This window comes from Lupinus angustifolius, chromosome LG04 (genome assembly GCF_001865875.1).
Source record: "Lupinus angustifolius cultivar Tanjil chromosome LG04, LupAngTanjil_v1.0, whole genome shotgun sequence".
NCBI lineage: Eukaryota > Viridiplantae > Streptophyta > Magnoliopsida > Fabales > Fabaceae > Lupinus > Lupinus angustifolius.
In genome coordinates, this window is record NC_032012.1 from 7,861,251 (window position 1) to 7,885,241 (window position 23,991).

Genomic DNA, 23,991 nt, shown 5'->3' on the forward strand with positions numbered 1-23,991 from the left:
AATAATTTATAAAATATAAATAATTAATAATTTATAAAATATAAATAATTAATAATTTAATGAGGTATATAAAACTTAAATTGTATCCGTGCATGAACTATTTCCTCAAAATTAAAACACTTGGTTTCCGAATAAAATAATCCTCACCTAGGAATTACTAGACAAAAAAAAACAGCAGATACACTTGCCACATCCATGTCAACGTTAAAAATATAGACAAAAGTAACTCCTTCATATGTATAGTCATAAACAAAAGTATATCATTGTCTCACATTTTTTGCCACTTCATGTACCATGAATTTATGTTTAGTTAAATAAATATTTCACAATTAAATTTTAACTTAAATATATTTTTTCTGACTGATCACATGTCCATAAGACATGAAATGACACAAAATATGGGATAACATAGGTGTACCTTTTATTGCATGCTCATAAATAAATTTATTTAAAAACAAAACACAAAATAAGAATATACTTATCAGATAATTTATATCTTTAAATTTATTCATTATTTGATAATTGACATATTTTCATTTTTTTTCAAGATGTTTTTATTTTAAAATACATATCAAACATTAAATGAATTTAAGGAAATAATCTATATATCATCATATATGAGATATACTTTATTATCCACAAGAAAAATGTCACAGTGGCTTTTGGCAATTAAGAAATTACTATCACCATCCACACCAAATACTCACACCCAATTGCAATACCAAATCACTTTCATCCCTGCCCTAAATTCTAGGGTTCTTCTTTTTAATAAAAAATAAAAAAAATAAAATTTTCCTTCCCCTTTTCTTCTTTTTTCTTGATTGTTTCAAGAAACTCAAATTCTACTGAGGAGTTCGCGCATAGAATCAATGGGTCGTTCTCGCGGGAATTTTCACCCTGCCGATGAAGACCCCAATCAAAGGTTTCATTTATTTTTTCTTCCTACACTTTCTTAATTACTGTTACTTCTCAATATCTAACTCCTTTGTTAACAATGCGTGCGTGTTTCTAGCTAATTGTTAATTGAATTTTCCATAATTTGTTTCCCTCAATGTTTATCACTGATGCCATGCTAATTTTGCTCTTTGATGCTCAACTAAGTTTTTTGTTCGCCATATATTTTATCGTGCTTTGTTAATGAACATCATTTATGATAGATCATTATGGCGTCGTTGAATTATATTCATGATTGTTGTTGTGTGTGTTATTGTGCTTATTTTTATTGGCTGTGTAGGTCAAGAAGAAAAAAGAATGCTGCTAGTGGAGAAAATTTAGAATCTGGAGCAGCAGGTACTTGTACTATTTGAATAAGGTCATTTCTATAAGAATAGTGTTTACATGCATGTTCACACATGCATCTTATGCACCATTTTCGCAATATGCTTACTAGTTTTCTGCCACTTGCTTCCTAACTCTGGTGCAAATGACGTGATGTGTTGTGCACCAAGCATTCGTTAGTCATACGTTATGTAATTATGTAATTAGAAGTGTAGTAATATACTTTTATTATCTCCACTGTTGCTTTTTTTAATGTGACTGTGGATGTTATAAGATAACTCATTAAATATAAAATAATTCTAGTTTACTAAACTGAAATAAGCATAGCTGTCCACGTGTACACACAACAAATCAATGATTTGTATTCATACACTAGCTCTTGTGGTAACCTTTGAATTATGTTGTGAAATCCACCAAAAACAATCTTTGATACAACCCTCCTCTGCAATTCAATGATTAATGTTTCACTGAAGATATTAGTGCCAATATAAAGGAAAGAAGAAGAATGGCATAGTTTTGTTGCAATTTTACGGACGGACTTGTCCAATTTTTTCAATAGAAAACTAAATACTGCAGCATTGATAGTTATTTAGAGATTTAGTTGCCTCTACTGATTCATGGATAAATTTTGATCAAATAATTTTACTCGTTTTCATGTGAGCCAGGCCAAGGAGCAAGTGAAGGGAAAAGGGCTTTGTATCACTGCAATTATTGTAATAAAGATATTACAGGAAAAATCCGTATTAAGTGTGCCATGTGCCCAGATTTCGACCTATGTATAGAGTGCTTTTCTGTTGGAGCTGAGATGATACCTCACAAAAGCAATCACCCTTACAGGGTTATGGTCAGTGATGACACTATTTCAAATATTTTCTTTTAATGACTTACTAATTCTAAAATTTGTGTTAGCTAGAAAGCCTGTGTTAGCTTTCCTGCTAGTTGAGCAGTGTCAGCACAATTACAGTTTTATTCAGTCAAGTTCAATGGAATTTTATTCTGAAACTGTTTTGCTGTATGTGGAATATCTAACTCATATTTTGAAGATTTTATGTTATACTGAATCTGTTTTAAACCATTGTTGAGCAAATCAGATTATGGTAGTTTTGTCAACATTGTTGTTATAATCGTTACTCGCTGTATTCCTCTGCACTGTTTTTTAATATGATTCCATTTTGACAGGATAATTTGTCTTTCCCTTTTATTTGCCCAGAGTGGAATGCAGATGATGAAATTCTGCTTTTAGAGGTAATGTCTTCAAATTTATTTGCTAGAATAGTGGTGACTAGTAGTTCTAAACTATAAACCACATTGTTTCTTCTTGATATGTGATCTTTCTCACTATAAACTTTTGGTTCCAGGGGATTGAAATGTATGGCTTGGGAAATTGGACAGAAGTTGCTGAGCATGTTGGGACAAAGAACAAAGAATCATGCATAGAACACTATAAGAATGTGTACTTGAACTCCCCGTTCTTCCCTCTTCCGGTATGATAGGCATCAATTGAAACTGTAATAAATGCTTCTAACATGTTTAAATCACAAGCCCATAAAACCATCAATTTTTCGTGCAAATTTTAGTCAAAATTATTTACTTTGATGAACCTTGAACTGCGTATACTGTGATTCAAATTCTCCTTCCATAGTTATCTAAACAACATGAAATTTGTGTCAATAAATCCGTATGATCACGCTCTACAAAAACCCAAGGTCTTAAGGTTCCTTTTCTTTAAATCATTGCTTCATTAGAAGCTCCAGTAAAGGGAGTAAACGAGATGGAGGTTAGTCCAATTTCTAAAGGCGAGGGGGGCCAAGAAAAACCATAAGTGAAATGATCAGGAAAGATTTAGAGATCAATGTTTTGTCAATGAATATGTATTATGATAGAGCATTATTACGTCATTTGATCTATGTAGCTGATCTCACCTAGTGGGATTAAGGCTTGGTTGTTGTTCTTGTAGGTTTTTAAATTCTGACCTTGACCTTTCTTATCCTCTAGGACATGTCTCATGTTGTTAAGAAAAACAGAGAAGAACTTCTTGCCATGGCAAAAGGGCAGGCCGAGGACAAGAAAGGTTTGTCACCATATACAACGTCACATGAATTAGTTTCTAAAGTTTTTTTGGTACAATGTTTTATTTTATTTCACTTACTTGGTATGCTGTTATAAATTAGGTATGCCTCATTTATCACTTATTTTGGATGACATTAAGCGTTTGATATAAGTTCATACTGTATCTGTATCTCATAAATAAGTATGAATCCCTTCCAAAGATTGTCTTAATATAGATGTACATGCTGATAGTAATTGCTTTAAGTAATTTTCGCAAAAGATGAATAAATTTATGATCATGTGTGGCTCTGTTTGTTTGCATGATTAGTGTGTTTTGTGTCTTGGTGACATTTAAAAAAATAAAAAGAAATCATTAGTCACTTGTGAATGGAGCAGGAATTTCCATGGGAGATCTTGGTTTAAAGGAAGAATCACCTTTTTCTCCATCTAGAGTCAAGTAAGGCTATCATTTTATGTGTATTATCTCTTGCATTTTCCATATCATATTTTCTTATGTCAATTCATTGATCCAGAGTTGAAGATTCACATAAAGGTGGTTCCTCTAGTCGTTTGCTTTCAAGTTTAAACTCAGGTAAAACAAAACAAGTTTGTAGGAACCATCTCTACACCAATTTGCTTGTGTTTATCTTTGCATCTTTATCTTGTTTATCTATTTCAGAGTCGGAATCTGGTTCTGCTGGTAACCAGAAGGCATCCAATTCAGCCCGGGTAAAAGATGGTCCTGGAGTCATTAAATTGGAAGGTCTTCATCTTTACATTACCTCAATTGATATTAAATAAATTATAACCTTTGGAGTTTCACTTCCATAGAAAATTTAACAAAACGAACAACATTTTGGAATAATACCTTTTACTCATATTCCTATAAGAAAAAGGAGAAGGAAGACTATCGCATGTGTCTGTTTTGTAATGATTTGACAAACTTAGCTATAAGTTAACTTTTGAGGAAATGCAGTGACTATTCTTCTACAGTTATACTTGATACTAGGGTTATAGGAGCAGCTTCTTGCATGAAACTCTTGAAAATTGATCTTTTTCTCCCTGCCATATGCTTACCTGTCCGCCATGTATATTCTGAATAAATAAACGTCACATTTTAGTTTCTGTATTGAACTTCTTAGTTCCTTTTTCACTGGCAGATCCTCAAGTAGACAGGAATTTTGGAGGAAAGAAGCCAAGCTCCTCAGGAAATGAAGGTCCTTCTTTAGTAGAATCAAGTGGTTATAACCAAAAAAGACAGGAATTTGATCCTGAATATGATAATGACGCTGAACAACTACTTGCTGAAATGGAATTTAAGGACACTGACACAGAGGAAGATCGAGAGCTGAAACTACGTGTATTGCGTATCTATGGAAAAAGGTAAACAATCTTTTTAATATAATATTCTTTCCATGGATCATATATACTTAACCATTAACAGCGTTGATGTTATTAGGGTTGTCTTAACAGACTATTGCTCACACTCCCATTTTTGAATTGTTATATGTTGCAGGCTTGATGAAAGAAAGCGTAGAAAGGATTTCATACTTGATAGAAATTTGTTATACCCAAATCCATTTGAGAGGGATTTAACACCCGAGGAGAAGGCAATATGTCGGAAATGTGACATATTCATGCGCTTTCATTCCAAAGAAGAGCATGAGGAATTGCTCAGAACAGTTATCTTTGAGCATAGAACTCTTAAAAGACTCCAAGAGCTTAAGGTTTGAGACATTGGTCGACTAAGTTATTATGTACATTTACCTTTTTACTCTCTTTGTAAAATTGAAGGTTGTTTAGAACAGTTTTGTGATCATCATATTCTAGAATGTTATCCTTTGTTTGAGTGTAGGTGCAAACTTCTAGATACGGGCATGTTACTCCTTGTATGGATTATCAAATTTTACTGTGAAGTCTGGTTATACTGTTTTAGAGGTGTCCTACAAGTACCTAGATTGAAGCATCCCAGTTACCAATCCTAGTACTCACATTTCAAGTCTGTGTAGATTTATATTTGTGATGATAATGCCGGTATTGATTATGCAATAGGCATAGTCCATGCAGAAATCAAACAAATGACATTAACTCTTACATTTGTAATACATGATACTTCAGGAAGCTCAGGCTGCTGGTTGCCGCAATGCAGCTGAAGCAGATAGATATCTGGTACAAAAGAGAAGAAGGGTAGCACAAGAAACTGCCCGTAGGGCTAAAGAAACTGCTCAGGTTGGCCCAATCACTCAGGGGGTTCCCAATGCACTAATGTCTCCAGACTCTGCTGGCAAAGATTTGAATACAAGAGCAGCAGGGCCTGCTACCTCAAGCTCTGTCAATGAAATGGATGTAACAGGATACTATGGGGCAGATTTGCTTTCTGAACCTGTAAGCATGTTGTCTCTCTCCATTTCTACCAGCTATCTATTAGTTTTGACCTTTCTTAACGTAGGTGATTCTGTAATTAAGTTTCATTTATAAGTCATTGCTCCATGCTATTGGTTCGGTATTATTAACAATAGGCTTGCTCCAAGTGTTATGAATTTCATTATCTAGGTTCTTGGTGACAGCCATTGTGCTTGTGTGTGGTTGAGGAAGATTGTTTTTGACATCAGTGGTAAATCTGGATGACTAATGAAATCCATGTAATATTTTTTTGAAGTACATCCCTTGATGATGGTAGGAATTGTGATTCTGATGTTACAATGTGTTCGTTTGTTTTTCATGTTGGGGTGGGAGTGAGATTACAGAAACTTAGCAATCAATAAAAATCATTCCATGGTAAGTTATTGGGCGGTGTGAATGTTAGGTTTTACACCGATGTAAATCGATCATTTCCCTATTTATAGAATGAAAAGTAATGTTTTGTTTTATAATATGTTATGTGTTGTCTTAACCAAATTTGCATTTTTAACTAGTTCATCATTTCTGTATTTCTTTTCTAAAATGATAATCTTGAATTTACTTGGCAGGAGAAACGTTTATGCTGTGAGCTAAGGTTGCCTCCAGCGGTATATTTGAAGATGCAAGAGCGACTGTCTGTAGAAATACTTAGCGGCACTGTCTCTACAAAATCGGATGCTCATCGATTATTCAAGATGGATACCATCAAAATCGATAGGGTCTATGATATGCTCATAAAAAAGGGAATTGGTTCCCCTTGAGATATGTATGGTGCGTCTTCTGGTTTGATATTTAAGAATGTAGTCTCCCATGATAGAGAAATAAATAGATGTTGTATGATTTTATTCTGTAGGCTACATTTCTAGAAATTTTGAAGCACTGTATAAGCTTTAGTAATGAGTAGAGTTAGATAATCAGTATTACAGATTATAGAACATTCGCCATGCCCTTCCCCTCACCAAGCTCCGCGAATCAGGTTGCATATTGTTGTCCTGGAAGGAGAAATATGGTCTGTTGTGTACTAGGATTTCATAGGGAAATTGAAGACTCGTAGCAGGCTTTTGCTATCAGATGTTATAGAAATTTTTAAAAATTTAGGTTATTTACTGTGCAAACTGTGAAAATTTGTTCAAACTTTTCCATTTAGAGTTGCTACTGTACCCAAGTTGTTTTCTTTTAGGTAGCAGTATTCTTGATATTTATTGGTTGCACTTTCCTACAATAAATATGAAGTATAAAAAGTATACTACTCAAATCATCTTTCATGGAAATAGTCCTTTATTTATGAGTCTCATATTAAGTGAATAAAGGCTCAATTTAGTACATAAGCTACTATCAAATAGACCTGTCTTTTGGATTGAATTTTTTTCATGTACTTGAGTCATGACAGATGATGCATTCATTTATACTTGGCCATAGAATGGGTGAAACCTTGAAATGGACTACTGAATCACACTTTCATGAGCTTATCCCCCAGTGTCAGTAATCACCACTACATATGTGATTAACTAATCATCAAGAAAATCCATTTCATAGGGGCTCAACTTCTCTTCAATCCATCTCCCAATAAAAGTTATGCCACTTTTTATTGCCAAATAACTCTGCTGCTAGCATGATATCCTTCCCTTGGGGGCAAGCATACATAACTAACCACTAAGAGTATCTAAACAATGCTTCAGTAATTTCTACACAACTTAGAAAAGGCCAAATGAAAAACTCTAAGGTAGAATACAACAAAGCAAGAAAAATTGATGCCAAGGATTTGGAAGGGTACAAACTATAGAAGGCACTTTAGTTGGTAATCTTATGCACCTTTCAGGAAACAATTTATGAAGACCACTAGAATTTTTACCTGCTAACAAAAAAAGACTGCTATCTGGTTGAAGAGTTCCTACTATAAACACTTCATCACTATTAAACATGTCCAAAGTTGTGGAATCATGTCAAGAAAGCACCAGTCAGCAGTGGATTTAAGCTGTCAGTAATTAAATAGGTGTGCCCAAAAAATGATATGGTACGAAATGCCTATCCAATAATGTCTCGTAGAAAGATGTACATAATCATTTAAATTAAAAGGAATGTCCAATGCACGAGGCTCTCATCTAGTAGAGCCTGTGGATGTTACATAATCATTTAAATTCCGCTAGTAATTTGAAATAGACGAATCTCAAGACTCAGTTACAATCATAAGATGCGAACAAGATATCGTAAAATTTCCTAGATGAAACCTTGAAAGATTCATGGTTAAAAGAACATAAAATCTACAACTACAAACTTTGCTGCTCAAGGCTAAATATGTGGTATGCAGTTGCAATTGATATGTGCATCTTAACAACCACATGCCTTAAACATGTGGCTAAAATATATAATAATCGTCTATGATGTTTGATCTAATGAACGACTCTACCTAAAAGCATAGGCTATACACCACCATTATCCTTAAATCAGAAACTACTGACACAGAGGAAGATCGAGAGCTGAAACTACGTGTATTGCGTATCTATGGAAAAAGGTAAACAATCTTTTTAATATAATATTCTTTCCATGGATCATATATACTTAACCATTAACAGCGTTGATGTTATTAGGGTTGTCTTAACAGACTATTGCTCACACTCCCATTTTTGAATTGTTATATGTTGCAGGCTTGATGAAAGAAAGCGTAGAAAGGATTTCATACTTGATAGAAATTTGTTATACCCAAATCCATTTGAGAGGGATTTAACACCCGAGGAGAAGGCAATATGTCGGAAATGTGACATATTCATGCGCTTTCATTCCAAAGAAGAGCATGAGGAATTGCTCAGAACAGTTATCTTTGAGCATAGAACTCTTAAAAGACTCCAAGAGCTTAAGGTTTGAGACATTGGTCGACTAAGTTATTATGTACATTTACCTTTTTACTCTCTTTGTAAAATTGAAGGTTGTTTAGAACAGTTTTGTGATCATCATATTCTAGAATGTTATCCTTTGTTTGAGTGTAGGTGCAAACTTCTAGATACGGGCATGTTACTCCTTGTATGGATTATCAAATTTTACTGTGAAGTCTGGTTATACTGTTTTAGAGGTGTCCTACAAGTACCTAGATTGAAGCATCCCAGTTACCAATCCTAGTACTCACATTTCAAGTCTGTGTAGATTTATATTTGTGATGATAATGCCGGTATTGATTATGCAATAGGCATAGTCCATGCAGAAATCAAACAAATGACATTAACTCTTACATTTGTAATACATGATACTTCAGGAAGCTCAGGCTGCTGGTTGCCGCAATGCAGCTGAAGCAGATAGATATCTGGTACAAAAGAGAAGAAGGGTAGCACAAGAAACTGCCCGTAGGGCTAAAGAAACTGCTCAGGTTGGCCCAATCACTCAGGGGGTTCCCAATGCACTAATGTCTCCAGACTCTGCTGGCAAAGATTTGAATACAAGAGCAGCAGGGCCTGCTACCTCAAGCTCTGTCAATGAAATGGATGTAACAGGATACTATGGGGCAGATTTGCTTTCTGAACCTGTAAGCATGTTGTCTCTCTCCATTTCTACCAGCTATCTATTAGTTTTGACCTTTCTTAACGTAGGTGATTCTGTAATTAAGTTTCATTTATAAGTCATTGCTCCATGCTATTGGTTCGGTATTATTAACAATAGGCTTGCTCCAAGTGTTATGAATTTCATTATCTAGGTTCTTGGTGACAGCCATTGTGCTTGTGTGTGGTTGAGGAAGATTGTTTTTGACATCAGTGGTAAATCTGGATGACTAATGAAATCCATGTAATATTTTTTTGAAGTACATCCCTTGATGATGGTAGGAATTGTGATTCTGATGTTACAATGTGTTCGTTTGTTTTTCATGTTGGGGTGGGAGTGAGATTACAGAAACTTAGCAATCAATAAAAATCATTCCATGGTAAGTTATTGGGCGGTGTGAATGTTAGGTTTTACACCGATGTAAATCGATCATTTCCCTATTTATAGAATGAAAAGTAATGTTTTGTTTTATAATATGTTATGTGTTGTCTTAACCAAATTTGCATTTTTAACTAGTTCATCATTTCTGTATTTCTTTTCTAAAATGATAATCTTGAATTTACTTGGCAGGAGAAACGTTTATGCTGTGAGCTAAGGTTGCCTCCAGCGGTATATTTGAAGATGCAAGAGCGACTGTCTGTAGAAATACTTAGCGGCACTGTCTCTACAAAATCGGATGCTCATCGATTATTCAAGATGGATACCATCAAAATCGATAGGGTCTATGATATGCTCATAAAAAAGGGAATTGGTTCCCCTTGAGATATGTATGGTGCGTCTTCTGGTTTGATATTTAAGAATGTAGTCTCCCATGATAGAGAAATAAATAGATGTTGTATGATTTTATTCTGTAGGCTACATTTCTAGAAATTTTGAAGCACTGTATAAGCTTTAGTAATGAGTAGAGTTAGATAATCAGTATTACAGATTATAGAACATTCGCCATGCCCTTCCCCTCACCAAGCTCCGCGAATCAGGTTGCATATTGTTGTCCTGGAAGGAGAAATATGGTCTGTTGTGTACTAGGATTTCATAGGGAAATTGAAGACTCGTAGCAGGCTTTTGCTATCAGATGTTATAGAAATTTTTAAAAATTTAGGTTATTTACTGTGCAAACTGTGAAAATTTGTTCAAACTTTTCCATTTAGAGTTGCTACTGTACCCAAGTTGTTTTCTTTTAGGTAGCAGTATTCTTGATATTTATTGGTTGCACTTTCCTACAATAAATATGAAGTATAAAAAGTATACTACTCAAATCATCTTTCATGGAAATAGTCCTTTATTTATGAGTCTCATATTAAGTGAATAAAGGCTCAATTTAGTACATAAGCTACTATCAAATAGACCTGTCTTTTGGATTGAATTTTTTTCATGTACTTGAGTCATGACAGATGATGCATTCATTTATACTTGGCCATAGAATGGGTGAAACCTTGAAATGGACTACTGAATCACACTTTCATGAGCTTATCCCCCAGTGTCAGTAATCACCACTACATATGTGATTAACTAATCATCAAGAAAATCCATTTCATAGGGGCTCAACTTCTCTTCAATCCATCTCCCAATAAAAGTTATGCCACTTTTTATTGCCAAATAACTCTGCTGCTAGCATGATATCCTTCCCTTGGGGGCAAGCATACATAACTAACCACTAAGAGTATCTAAACAATGCTTCAGTAATTTCTACACAACTTAGAAAAGGCCAAATGAAAAACTCTAAGGTAGAATACAACAAAGCAAGAAAAATTGATGCCAAGGATTTGGAAGGGTACAAACTATAGAAGGCACTTTAGTTGGTAATCTTATGCACCTTTCAGGAAACAATTTATGAAGACCACTAGAATTTTTACCTGCTAACAAAAAAAGACTGCTATCTGGTTGAAGAGTTCCTACTATAAACACTTCATCACTATTAAACATGTCCAAAGTTGTGGAATCATGTCAAGAAAGCACCAGTCAGCAGTGGATTTAAGCTGTCAGTAATTAAATAGGTGTGCCCAAAAAATGATATGGTACGAAATGCCTATCCAATAATGTCTCGTAGAAAGATGTACATAATCATTTAAATTAAAAGGAATGTCCAATGCACGAGGCTCTCATCTAGTAGAGCCTGTGGATGTTACATAATCATTTAAATTCCGCTAGTAATTTGAAATAGACGAATCTCAAGACTCAGTTACAATCATAAGATGCGAACAAGATATCGTAAAATTTCCTAGATGAAACCTTGAAAGATTCATGGTTAAAAGAACATAAAATCTACAACTACAAACTTTGCTGCTCAAGGCTAAATATGTGGTATGCAGTTGCAATTGATATGTGCATCTTAACAACCACATGCCTTAAACATGTGGCTAAAATATATAATAATCGTCTATGATGTTTGATCTAATGAACGACTCTACCTAAAAGCATAGGCTATACACCACCATTATCCTTAAATCAGAAACTTCAGTACCTGACAATCATTATCCTCTGCATATACTATTACTCCCCGGCTTCATTTCGTTTTATATACAAGGTGAATCCACCTTCAGGTAATATCAGTTGGAGACCAAAAAATTCTTCATTTAGCTCTACCATATAATCATGCAACCTGTATTGCTTCTGCTGCATCAAGTTTTGGTTCAGCAGAATCAAAATTTTCCTCCTTCAAAATTCCCTCACTTGTCTCTTGAGCGTCATCACCACCACGACCATCATCAATGCCAGTGTCACTTGCACTGCCACCACCAGAGTTATTATCCTTGTCTACATCAATGGCACAGAGTAGCTTCATATCAGCATCAACAATGTCGTCGTCACCATCACAGCCACCATCACAGTTATAATCTATGCCTTCATGAATGGCATGGAGTGGCTTCCTCAAGGTCATTCCCTTCATAGTTTCTACCGGGTCATCAGGTGCTTCCGAAACAGACAATTCAGGCTCAATCTTTTGAGCAACTTCAACTTTGGGAACTGATGATGGTTTACTTTCTAAATCAGATATGGATCCATCTACCACTGCAGAATCAGCTGTCAGTCTGATGCTGGAACTGACATTTAGAGATATATAGCTGCAAATGTTAGGCTTTCCCGGTATGTCAACCCACTTCTTACCAACCCAATCTCGCGAAATCCGAACGTTCCTCTTCTCAACTGTTAGGAACTTGTCTTCACCTAGAGAAAAATAATATTACCATATAACAACCATCAGATGCCTAACGCAAACAAAACATAATTCGTAAACTCATGGACTGTTTATCCATGAACAGTGAACTATGCACAAAATAGTTTTGAAAAAATTACATGAATATTATATCCTACCAGGAGAATAAACCTGCAGGATTCCAACTCCACAAAAATTGACAGCAGTTACAACACCTTCCCACCATCCATCACTCCACCAGGCATCCACTGCTGCTCCAATCTCAAAAGTATCATCTGTAGTATTTTCAGGAGGGCATGGTCGTACTGCTAATCGGCCTGAACATCGCATACCCAGTTTGTCAGGAGCTGCCACTTTAGATGCAGGGATCCATTCCTACACATGTTAACAGTTGTGCTAAAAATTGTACACTTTTCCGATCTCCACATAAATTCATGAAATTAATGAGCTCAGCCAGTGAGATGCTCAGACTTCTAAGCCCAAAAATCACCAGGATCAGTAATTCATTATTTCTACCAGATTAGAAAATTAACCAGCCAAGAGGAGTGTGAATGTGTGTGACTGTGTCTCTGGAGTCGGGGAAAAGAAATAAAGCCATTGCATACCTCTAGCTTCTCGGGTCCATCTACATCCAGCACGTCATCATATTGGACCTTCAGTCGCTTCTGAGTTGCAGTCAAGATTTTACACCGAAACCAGCATCCTCTAATGCTACTATCTTGACAGAGAACCTCTACTTTTTCATCTACCATAAAAGACAGTTCACACTGAGGCTTGGGTCCAATAACCTTAATACCCATTGTTGTTTTTGATAGTTTCAATTTCAAACTTGGGTATTTCGGTTCACATTTTGTCATCTCATTCAAAGGAGCAGAGTTTTTCAGATCATAAGAACCATTTTCAAGCACTTGATTCCCCTTAGAACTCCTCTTCCTCTTACTGCTGGACATTAAAGGATCATCTTGAGTGAAGTCCTCATCATCTTCCATGTTTGATTTAAGACAATTGGTCTTTCTCTTGGACAAAATAGGACTATACAAACAAGAAGGCACAGGTTGGTTACTATATCCACGCAACTTAGTAAGTGAGAAGGGTTTAAGCTTGTTGTTTTTGAACTGCCTAGAGCATACATGGACCTCAGATAAAGAGATGTGTGGCACATCAGCCAGGTATTTCTCATAATGCTTGGGATTCAAAACTGTTGCAGGACCGCTGACACACTCTGCACTGATCACCTGAACATGAGGCGTGATGAAAACTTCTCCCTCTTGTGGATTCAGCTCTGGAATCACATGCTTAACTTCCTGACCATGGTGAAACCACCGTACCTTCACCTTTTTCTGGCTCTTCTTGTTTTCATACATATCTTCCACATAACCAAGATAGTTTCTTTCTTCTTGAGCCATGATATATACAAACGAATGAACCTAGAAATCAGAAGAAAATGCCTATGATATCAAGAATATCGGAAATAATTTATATATAATGAAAAATCATATAATTCTCTTACATTTATGATTGTCCTATTTCTGCAAAACCCTGGGTAGTGCTTCAGCTGTTTATGACAAAACCAAGCAATGCCCAACCACTCAATATTTGACCTTTGAAGTTCCAATTTCCTTGAAATCTGCAGTTTAGAAATGTATGCAGGGGAACTAATCAAATAAAGATAAAATGGAGAATAAAGAGACATGAACTTAATTAGTTGGCATTCTTATACCAATTTATCAGGCAAAAGCTTTTTCTTAGCATGGATTCCAGCTTTTAATAGCTCGAGAGATTCTGCAGCTTGTTCTGAATCATTCAGCTGAACACCTGTGACAGAAATATGGGGGTTGCTCAGAATACTATCCACATCTAGAGGAAAAGAAACTGTGCAAAGAGGATTGATAGATCAAGTCGTAGTAAAATATGGGGCAAGACAAACAATAAAAATATCTAGAAGACCACATGATGAAAAATGGATTCATCAAGAAAAAACCAGCAAATCTTAAACAAAAGCACCATGTTCAATGGCAAGTTGTTAAACAATTGGTGTAACATGATAGCACCATGTTAAAGCTTAACATTTAGTCTTAAACAAAATAGAGTGGAATGAAGAATGACAGATATGAATTCAGAACTTATGAATGTAAAAGAGAACAGATCACGCAACCAAACGCAGATGGAAACTAATCAAACAGTACCCATTTCTCTATGGAGCACAAATATGACCATAGGATACCAAATAAACATCTTTAGCTCAGCGCTTGTCATCCTTTATCAATGCACCAGCCACATGCGATTTCAAAGAAGCAAAGACATATAGCATAAAATGAAAACAAAAGCTTGTAAAAAGAACTTGCCAAACAAATTATTTTGTGACACTTCTATGGTTTTGGGGGTAAATGTAGGCAGGAATACCCAGGTGAGGAAAGTAGATAGGTGTCTAGTGGAGGATCAAAATTTTGACACAATCATAACACCTCAGTCAAAATGTGAGGGTGTCGGATGAGAACCACAAAACATATAATTTAGTGAAATTTAATTTGCTTTCACAACCATTTCAAAGTAACACACATTTGGCTAACAAAAAAACACGCAAGTGAAAGAATAGTGTTTTCCACACAGCAAAATGTCTTGTATTTTGTTTAGAAAGGGGTAGAAAGTAGCTTTATACGTAACTATATCAAGTTGCATATTTTAGATAGTAATTCTTATATTGTAGTGCGGAATTTTTATGACACGAAAGCAACTCGCAACCGAAGTCGTGAATGAATCATTTCCCCCCTTCAACATGTATTCCCATTAAGTATTCATGTACATGAAACATGAACTATAGTGAACATTATGCAAAATTTAGGAAGGACTTGTATTCTTTGGGATGGACATAGTAATTAACTAATAAGCCTATCATAAATAGTCCTCGGGACTTGTATTCATTTATCATATGATAAACATTGTAGACCTGGGTAGTTTCTTAACCCTAGAACCCTAATCCTATTAATACTACCTCGATATGTAACCCTATTTGCACTAGGCTTGTTAATTTATTATGAATCTCATCCCAAAGAATATGGGTCCTATCTAAACTCTCCCACTAGTCACTATACTCTTGTGCCAATTACATAAATACTTAATAGGAATTCACATTAAAATTGCCATAGAAAGGAAAAAAGCAATGATCCATTCATCACTGTAGATGCTTCTTCATGCTGAGGTGCTTGCATGACTAAAAAAGTTCCTCACCATAATATCTGCCCAAAATCTGCAATTTCATATATTTACTTGCAAAAGTTGACGATAACTCGGTATAACTTCCTACTCCCTTTCTGAACAAAATAGAAGACTTTTGGCACATGGAAACTACAATTTTAACACTTGTACACTTTTTTGTTAGTCAATGATGTGTTACTTTGAAACAGTTCAGAAAACAAATTAAATCGCACCAAATTACATGTTAGTTGTTAAGTGGTTGCTCAACTAGCACCAGCCTCACTTTTAGATTGATGTGTTATGACTGTGCCAAAAGTTTGATCCTCCACTAGACACCTATCTACCTTCCTCACCTAGGTCCTTCTACGTATATTTACCCCCAAAAGCCTAAACCATAGAAGTGTCACTAGATAATTTTTTTTGTATAAGCAAGGATATCCCTCACTCTATGGGTAAGGAACTAATTCCTTATGGGGTACGTGGTTGCCCCTCCCAGGAAGTGTCACAAGATAATTTGTTTAACAAGTTCTTTTTACCGGCTTTTGTTTTCAATTCAAGCTAGATGCCTTTGCTTCTTTGAAATTGTATGTGGCTAGCGCACTAATAAAGGAAAAGTAATGAATAATTGATTACTAAAAAAAATGCAAGGTTTAATATATTGCATATAAAATGAAGTGCAAAAATGGGAATAACAAAACTAATCATGACCACTTTCACATTTATTCACTTCACACAAATAAAATTACCAAAGAACCAATGCTAACATGCAAATTATTAATACGCATAACTACATTCTTAAATTTAAGTAGATAGCATATAAATGCCATACAGTTGCAGTTAAAAATCATAAATAAAACATTTGTGGTAGCTGCACCAATTTGCTCTATCCAATCCAACCATGACAAAGTTCTGAATTTTTTATCCCTCATTGTGAGTGGTCAATGTGAAAGTACAAAGAAAGCACCTCAAAAATAAAAAATACACATGGCACAACTTTCAGGTACGCAGTCAAGATTCAAGAATCATAGAAAAAAATAGTTCTTAGACAAAAATGACAAACTATGTGAACTTATACACTACAGACTTGACAAAAATGCTTGAATTTAACTCATAGGAAGGCACTTAGATGATTAACCACAATAAGTCACACTGCACTGACTCTGATTTTGACAATGCTTGGTGACCAACCAACAATACCAACAAGCACAGCAACAACAACCAATGCTAATACCACTACAATTATTTTGAATGATACAATTCGAGGAGCCAAAAACCGTGGATCGTGTAATCCGATTCAGCAAATGAATCCATAATTATTCATATTTCTAAAACACAAAGCATTCCAAACTTGAAGCACATCAAACTGCAAAAACTGAAACCAACTTACCCGCACGTTGTGAATGATTCTGCGAAATCAAACAAGTGAGCCAGTTGACAACCTCCCTCCTCGCCCTCCATTTAAATGCATTGATAGACTCATTGGATCCATAAACCTTCATAAAATTGTCAGGTACAATATACATCATGTGCCTCACACTTCTCTCAGTCCCAACAACAGCAAGCACCGAATTCCCAAATGCATCTTTCAAGTAAAAATGAGTTGCACGGTTCCCACGCTCAGGACATATCACTTGCTCTTCCCAGTCCACAAAAACAGGTGCAATATCCTCAGACATTTTCACCAGCAGCAACAATAGTAAAAAAAAAATCCCCTTTTTACAACATCAACAAAACAAAATCAATGATGGGTTGTTCCTCAAACCCCAGATTGGGATAAGGGAAACCCTAATACAAAAACACAGTTCCCAAACTTGAATCATTGAAATAAAACCCCAAAAGTCCAAAACATACCCAACACATAGAACAACCCCAGATAAGCGTAATAAGGTAAAATGGCGAAGAATTGAAAGGAGATAAAGTATGTTCCAAAAGGCTAAAAGTGAAGTAAAAGATTAACTATGCCCTTATGCCTCCACCTAAAAGTATTAAAAAAACAGTTTTTGTGGGGTGAAACAGAACAAGTTGTTAGTATGAAACAAAAACGAAGTTGTAGGAAGTGGGGGTTGAATGGAATGGGGTGGGAGAGAGAAATAGAGGTTAAAAAAGAGAACTTTATAAGGAGAGGGGAAAAGGGTAATGAAGAGAGAGAGAGAATATATGAGAAAGGGTTAGTGGTATGAGGAGCTGCACAAGTGTTGAGTTCTCACAAGTTGCACTGCCATGTGAATATGTGATGAACGTGGAAATTCAAGAGAAAAACAGAGAGAGAGAGAAGAGGGGCATAGAGGGGGTTCCAATGTTATTGTGAGAGGAGAATATTCATATGGAACAAGCATCAACTGTCCCAAAAAGTTCATATCTTCATGTCTCAAACTTAATCACATTTCAATAAATAACATGCAAAGTTAATTTTATATTTTTATAATTATTCTTTTTAATTACATGACAATTTTTAACTGGATTAGGAGATGTGATTTCCATTATATTAAGGTGCTGTATGTGTCATTTCCTACTTAGCTCTATTATAACATTCATACCATATGTATCCATGTTTTCCTATTCTGTCATTCTCTTTGACCTCACTTAGTATGAGCCAGGACCAAATGCAAACAAAATGTAATTGTTTTTTTGCTTAAACAATAAGTCACACTTCATATTTATGTTCATGAGATATGGGTAAACTATGGAAAAACTATGACTTTATTATGATACCCTCAAATTATTATTTTTATAATTAGCAATTGTCTTATTGTTATCATTAAGTTGGTCCCCGAAATATATTAACCATCCACTAAATCCTTCAAGACAAAATAGTCATCCTAGAGTGATTGTCATATATAATGTAGTTAGTATGAAGGGTCATGGCATAGGTTTCATCTCAACACTTATACACGCAAATGACAGCTCAGTCATTTATATGATATAGTATTGAAAATGTGAATAAAAACACTCCAAGGAACAATCCAACCAACCACATATTATATATACTATAGGATACCTTTCACCACAAGTAACACTCATATATAAAATATACACATATTAAATTCATATACATATCGTAGGGGATTGTTAATTTCCTTAATTAATGTATGCATTATGCAATTCCTTGTCTTTCACGGATTTCTAATTTGCTTAGTTAATTTACTCATATATATATATATATAGTGGTTCTATATGTTATGTATTTGGTTCAAATATAAGTAAACTTTCCACCTTTAATATGGCTCCTAGATTGGTTCTTAATTCAGCATGCCATGTTTTGGGCCACACCATAGACAAGGACAACATAGAAAAACAGTGCAACCAGATTGTTAGTGATTCAAATGGAGAAGTAGAAAAGGTTGAGTACCCTTCTTCAGGTTTTCAAATGCCTCTTCACTATCCACGTTACACCAAAGATGACTATGAGAGAATGGAGGATTGGAAGGTGGAGTTGCTTCTTCAGGAATATGGATTAAGTTTCAAGGGTACCCTTGATGAAAAGAGAGCTTTTGCAATGGGAGCATTCTTGTGGCCTGACCAATATTAAACGAGTTTTAACAAATTATATGCCTATATGATATATGCTAGTAAATGTATTTTAAGTTTTGTATTTTATGATGGTTGTGTGTACGAGTCTCGGCGCAAGGATAAGATTGCTACCCTGTAACTTAAAGGTTATCGAATAAGTTAATATACATTTATCCTACCCAAATCTCATACATGGGTTACCCTTATCGTTGTGGTATCATATATGAGTGTGCTTGTACTTGTAATTGTTCTTCTATATGTATCATAGATAGTAAAGTTTCCATATAAAGCAGAGTTGCATGACATTGATTATTATTGATAGTTTGCCACTGAAAGCAATGTTTATGTGGCTAGCTTGTTCTTGTTGACGCAGGGTATGCCCAGTCATACAAAACTTCATGGAAATAAGTCAATAATAAAAATGCTTAGGATTTGTTCTGTGTTGAGTTTTGGAGTAAAAGAAAAGGAAGACTTCAAAGTTATCTCGTGTATTTGGTAGTTGTCAAGTTTTCCATTTCTTTTCTTTCCAAAACTGAGCTCACAAATAGACTCTTAAGGGTTATTGGTTATTATGTCAAAAGTCAAAATAAATAGAAAAAGGATTCACATAGCTGTATATAGACTTTTCATACAAGAAAGACATTTTCCTTGGATGCTTTCATTGTGTTAAATTTCTAAAGACAAGAAAGGTAGGTTAGCTAACCAATCATTGAGCATGAAACAAGGACTTAAGGGTCAAATGTTTGGTTTTATGGTTGTGTTGCTTCTAATGAGGGGATGCATTGACAACATCCATAATTGAAGGACAAGTAGGACACGCATTGCAAAACTCAGGAAGAAGCTTCTTTTAATTTATGCTAAAGTAGTAGTAATAAATAAACAATGTCTACATAGAAAAGTTTCTATCTTTCTCTATTATACAAATATATTCACTTAGTCATAGATCATTGGAACATTATGTTCCCCTTTTCTGTCATCTTCTACACTAGTGTGGCTAAGAAGGTATTCATTAGCAACCTTTTATTTTCAAATATCTTGTGACCAAGTATCATGGACAAGGACTCTGTCTCTAGATGGAGGAACATTCAAAAGGCACTATTTACTTTGTCATTTCTTTCCATTCTATTATCATATGATGAGTTCAGTGGTTGCAAACTTGCATTTCATAACATCTATACAGCAGGACACTTCTTATTAACTTGTCGGCGAACGAGTAATGTTAATGCATACTCCATCACTCTCAGGGAGATTTCTAACCTCATTAAGAATCCTATAAGTTCCTTTGTCAGTTCTCTACAAACATAGTCAGATCGCTCCTTTGTAATTGATGATTCCGAAAACAAAGTTTCAGTCATGGACTGATATTCTTGGAACAACTCCCTAGCAATTCTTTGATTATTCTGGTCAGCAATGAGTAAAGAGCATTCCTGTCTCCATCTACTTAAATAGAACTTTTCAGGCAGATGAAAGTAATTCTTCGCTACAAATACGCGAAGAGCGTGTCTGCATAATTTTCCTGATGATTCAAATTCCTTGCACGAGCAGTGTATCTGTTCCTCTTCAGCCGACCATATTACGAGCCGTTCTGCATCCATCCTTTTGAAGTGCTGCACAATATATGATCCATTGGCCATTTCAGTTATAGCATATTGCGTTGTAAGCAAAAGTTCCTGCTGAAAAGCATTAAAAGCGAACAGCGTGAGAGTGCTCCGTGCTTGATCTTCAATTGGCATGCTCGTTTTCGGATGTATATATTGAGTTTCATGACATGCTTGATGTTGAAATTTTGTAGAAATACCAACCTGCATTAATATCCACAAGAGGGAAGAAAATCAATATGTTTATCTGAACTAAGTCCAAACACAGAAACCATGTGGCTCCACCAAATTTCAAATGCCTCTGTATTCTCATAAGAGGACATTTATTAAGGTATGAGTAAAATCTTATATAGAGGATGCTAGTATTAAACCTGAATAGCCCATGAAAAGGATTGAGGTGTTTCATCCTGCAATAAAATGCAACCAAAAAAGTTGATTCTACCATAGCTATCAATGCCAAACCATGCTTCAAAAAGCAATCCATAAGTGATTGATGTTAAGGTTCGATGTGAGACTCACTTTCCAACATGCCCCCTCCATATAAGTCTGTTGGACCAGACGAAGAGTTACCTTTGACCTATAACTGAAGGGTCCAAAAAAGTTGGTTCTACCATAGCTATCAATGTCAAACCATGCTCCAAAAAGCAATTCATAAGTGATTGATGTTAAGGTTCGATGCGAGACTCACTTTTCAAGATGCACCCTCCATATAAGCTTGTTGGACCAGATGAAGAGTTACCTTTGACCTATAACTGAAGGGCATATTTTGGCTCATGAAACCAAAAAAAAAAGTTGAACTCTGACTCTGATACCATGCTAAGGTTCCATCTGAAAACCAATTAGCAATGAGAGGAGTAGCCCAACAAGTATTTAAATCATTCCCAAGGTTAGCGATGTAGACTTACTTTCCAACAATTGATTGATAAGTAATGTCAAAATAAACTACATCAGCAAACATAGCATTTGCATTTATGGAGTCACCATATGACCAAGCTACATTTTCAACCTTATCATTCTCATCCACACTAAAATCATAAACAAAGCCACCATCTGCTTCTTTCATGGCTTTGCATGCCTCAAGAAGTTCCAATACATCATTTTCTCTTTTCTCACTTAGCAAGGCCTCATTCTCTTGAACAACCTTCTTATGGTTTTGAACAAAGTTCCTCACATCCCTTTCCAAGAAAGGCAGTTGCCCACATTGAATTGGTTCTCCCGTACTAATTCGTGGCTCTTTCGCGAACTGGTACCCTTTAACACTCAAAAGCAAAATTGCTATAATACTCAAAAGCATCATCATCACTCTTAAACACCATTCCAACATAGGGGGTGATCAATGCTCCAGATGATGGTTTCTATGTCTTCACCAACTCTGGTTCTGATGAACCCTCTTCAGCATCACCCTCATATGTGATATAACACTTCCAATCTCCACAAGGGCATTGTTCAACTTGAAAGGAGTCTTGAAATCACTCAAAGTTTCGAACTTTATGCGACCCAGAAGTAGGGGGTAGTAAATAAACTAAGACTCAAGTCCATAAAGTGTTCAAGGGGAAGTAAAATTTTAATATAATCAGGTTTTCTACCAGTCTTGATAAGGTAAATACTATAATAATAAGAAGAAGAAATGTACAATCTATGAATTTTTTATTATATCATTCATCATTCATGTTTATTCATCATTGATTCTTCAAAAAAGTAATGACTCTGAATTGAGTTGTGTGGCAACCTCATACTATATAAGTTCATGGTTTATATTATCCAAAAACCAAATAGATCAAACTGCAGAAAGTTCTAAACTTTATTATTGATTTTTGTATATATTGCCGTGAAATTTCTTATACACATTTGATTGATACAAATCTCTTTTGAGCATGATTTTGATCATACAGAACATGATACCATTGATCATAGTTTTGATCTTCTTCTTCTTCTTCAGTATTGTTCTGGCTTCCCTGCTACATAATCCAAGAGTCCTTCACCAACTTTTTCATCATGAACTTCTTCTGTTGAGAATATTGAAACACCTCCAAAGGCTATAATTGCAACCAAGAAAACAGTAGTGGAAGCAAACAAGGGCCAAAAATAGGCCAGAATGGTTAGAATTCTAGGGGCTGCATATAACACCAAAGACAATGTTAGTGAAACTGCTATTGCTATGATGATATAGTATCTATATTTTAGAAGCTTTTGTGATACATCCATGGCCTCTTCAATTAGTACTTTTACTCCAAAAGGGAATGGAAAAAAGGAAGATGGAAAGAATATGGTTATTTCTTGTTCAAAGAGTTTAGTGTTATATATGTGAGTTCATAAAAAGTGTTGTATATATGAATAGATTCTATACTGGAAAGGATGGTCTTAGATGACTTTCAAAGTTTTCTTGGCCCACCTGCCACTTATTTGATAAAGAACAAGTCTCACATCTTCAAAAAAATTTTCTCTTCATGTCTCAAGTCAATTACATCTCACCGAATAATATAGCATGTCTTTTTTTAATTATATCACACTTTTTAAAAGACATATATGTTCCTAAAGTGTACTCTTGTTAATTGGGTAACTAAGTTTACTTACAATAGAAAGTATATAATTTTAAGAAATTTATATATTACCTGATGAATATATGACTTATGTCTTTTATTGGTAACATGCTCTAAAGTCATACAAAGTATAGTACAAACCATGTATCATGAATTATAATTAGTAAACTACATCAAATTATATATTGTTTTATATTCAAAACAATTGAATAATCAAAATCCATAACCCAAGATTGTGACAGAATTTGTGAAATTCACTTGATACTTTAACTAAAAGAAATGGGTATGTTAATTATTTCACTGCTCAATCTACTTAAAAATCTATATACAACAATAATTGATAATCTAAGTAAAAGACCACCTTTCAAATGAGATAAGAAAGAAGATTTATATATTAACATAATTTCATTTGCATTATAATTAGTGACACTGAAGGTTCTTATGGACGGCAAGGGATAAGGCTTTCAATAATTGTTCTTTGGGCCAATATTAAATGGCATATTAGTAATTAAAACAAGTTGATATTATGTCTTTGGCATAGATTCTTTGTCAAATTCCTGATTGGTCGGTTTGCGGTGTGTACTTTTTGGAAGTGGGTGCTTTTTAATTGGAAAATTGTAATGAAGATTTAGTCTCCACTAGAGGAAAGGCATAACTTCTTATTCTTCTTTATGGTCATGGGTAAAAAGAAGATATCATAGATTATTCAATGCACAATTAAGAGTCATTTAGATAAGTT

The 23,991-nt window shown here is 35.0% G+C and overlaps 4 protein-coding genes and 1 pseudogene across 6 annotated transcripts; 3 read left to right on the forward strand and 2 right to left on the reverse strand.

Annotated features, from left to right (window-relative positions):
- On the forward strand, positions 731-6,932 carry LOC109345456 (transcriptional adapter ADA2b-like). 3 transcript variants are annotated; one of them, XM_019584453.1, is made up of 13 exons: positions 731-922; positions 1,235-1,290; positions 1,944-2,122; positions 2,458-2,523; positions 2,637-2,762; positions 3,274-3,349; positions 3,724-3,784; positions 3,861-3,919; positions 4,007-4,090; positions 4,515-4,710; positions 4,844-5,054; positions 5,446-5,712; positions 6,297-6,932. In XM_019584453.1, exons 1-13 carry the CDS (start codon positions 870-872, stop codon positions 6,486-6,488), a joined length of 1,626 nt encoding a protein of 541 aa, XP_019439998.1. In that variant the 5' UTR covers positions 731-869; the 3' UTR covers positions 6,489-6,932. The 3 variants fall into 3 exon arrangements, with proteins under 3 accessions (XP_019439998.1, XP_019439999.1, XP_019439997.1); XM_019584452.1 differs by having other exon boundaries at positions 733-922; positions 4,488-4,710; XM_019584454.1 differs by lacking the exon at positions 4,007-4,090 and having other exon boundaries at positions 732-922; positions 4,488-4,710.
- On the forward strand, positions 8,023-10,461 carry LOC109344596 (transcriptional adapter ADA2b-like). Its single transcript, XM_019583360.1, has 5 exons — positions 8,023-8,027; positions 8,147-8,239; positions 8,373-8,583; positions 8,975-9,241; positions 9,826-10,461. Exons 1-5 carry the CDS (start codon positions 8,023-8,025, stop codon positions 10,015-10,017), a joined length of 768 nt encoding a protein of 255 aa, XP_019438905.1. The 3' UTR covers positions 10,018-10,461.
- On the reverse strand, positions 11,297-17,873 carry LOC109345457. Its single transcript, XM_019584456.1, has 6 exons — positions 16,992-17,873; positions 14,130-14,224; positions 13,920-14,036; positions 13,015-13,836; positions 12,568-12,784; positions 11,297-12,420 (listed from the first exon to the last, which is right to left on the reverse strand). Exons 1-6 carry the CDS (start codon positions 17,278-17,280, stop codon positions 11,846-11,848), a joined length of 2,115 nt encoding a protein of 704 aa, XP_019440001.1. The 5' UTR covers positions 17,281-17,873; the 3' UTR covers positions 11,297-11,845.
- On the forward strand, positions 18,811-19,403 carry LOC109344815. The gene has a single exon (XM_019583557.1). The coding sequence runs from the start codon at positions 18,825-18,827 to the stop codon at positions 19,131-19,133; it is 309 nt and encodes a 102-aa protein (XP_019439102.1). The 5' UTR covers positions 18,811-18,824; the 3' UTR covers positions 19,134-19,403.
- LOC109344597 lies at positions 20,309-22,012 on the reverse strand (annotated as a pseudogene).

What these genes read in the sequence shown, in the direction of transcription:
- LOC109344596 (XM_019583360.1), top strand. An exon ending in TTGCGTATCTATGGAAAAAG is followed by an intron (nt 8,240 to 8,372) that starts GTAAACAATCTT and finishes TATATGTTGCAG; the next exon opens with GCTTGATGAAAGAAAGCGTA. An exon ending in CAGATTTGCTTTCTGAACCT is followed by an intron (nt 9,242 to 9,825) that starts GTAAGCATGTTG and finishes TTTACTTGGCAG; the next exon opens with GAGAAACGTTTATGCTGTGA.
- LOC109345456 (XM_019584452.1), top strand. Translation starts at nt 870, where the DNA reads ATGGGTCGTTCTCGCGGGAATTTTCACCCTGCCGATGAAGACCCCAAT. An exon ending in GATGAAGACCCCAATCAAAG is followed by an intron (nt 923 to 1,234) that starts GTTTCATTTATT and finishes TTGGCTGTGTAG; the next exon opens with GTCAAGAAGAAAAAAGAATG. An exon ending in TTGCGTATCTATGGAAAAAG is followed by an intron (nt 4,711 to 4,843) that starts GTAAACAATCTT and finishes TATATGTTGCAG; the next exon opens with GCTTGATGAAAGAAAGCGTA.
- LOC109345457 (XM_019584456.1), bottom strand. Translation starts at nt 17,280, where the DNA reads ATGTCTGAGGATATTGCACCTGTTTTTGTGGACTGGGAAGAGCAAGTG. An exon ending in GAAATAGGACAATCATAAAT is followed by an intron (nt 13,837 to 13,919) that starts GTAAGAGAATTA and finishes TCTGATTTCTAG; the next exon opens with GTTCATTCGTTTGTATATAT. An exon ending in CCTGCAGGTTTATTCTCCTG is followed by an intron (nt 12,421 to 12,567) that starts GTAGGATATAAT and finishes ATTTTTCTCTAG; the next exon opens with GTGAAGACAAGTTCCTAACA.
- LOC109344815 (XM_019583557.1), top strand. Translation starts at nt 18,825, where the DNA reads ATGGCTCCTAGATTGGTTCTTAATTCAGCATGCCATGTTTTGGGCCAC.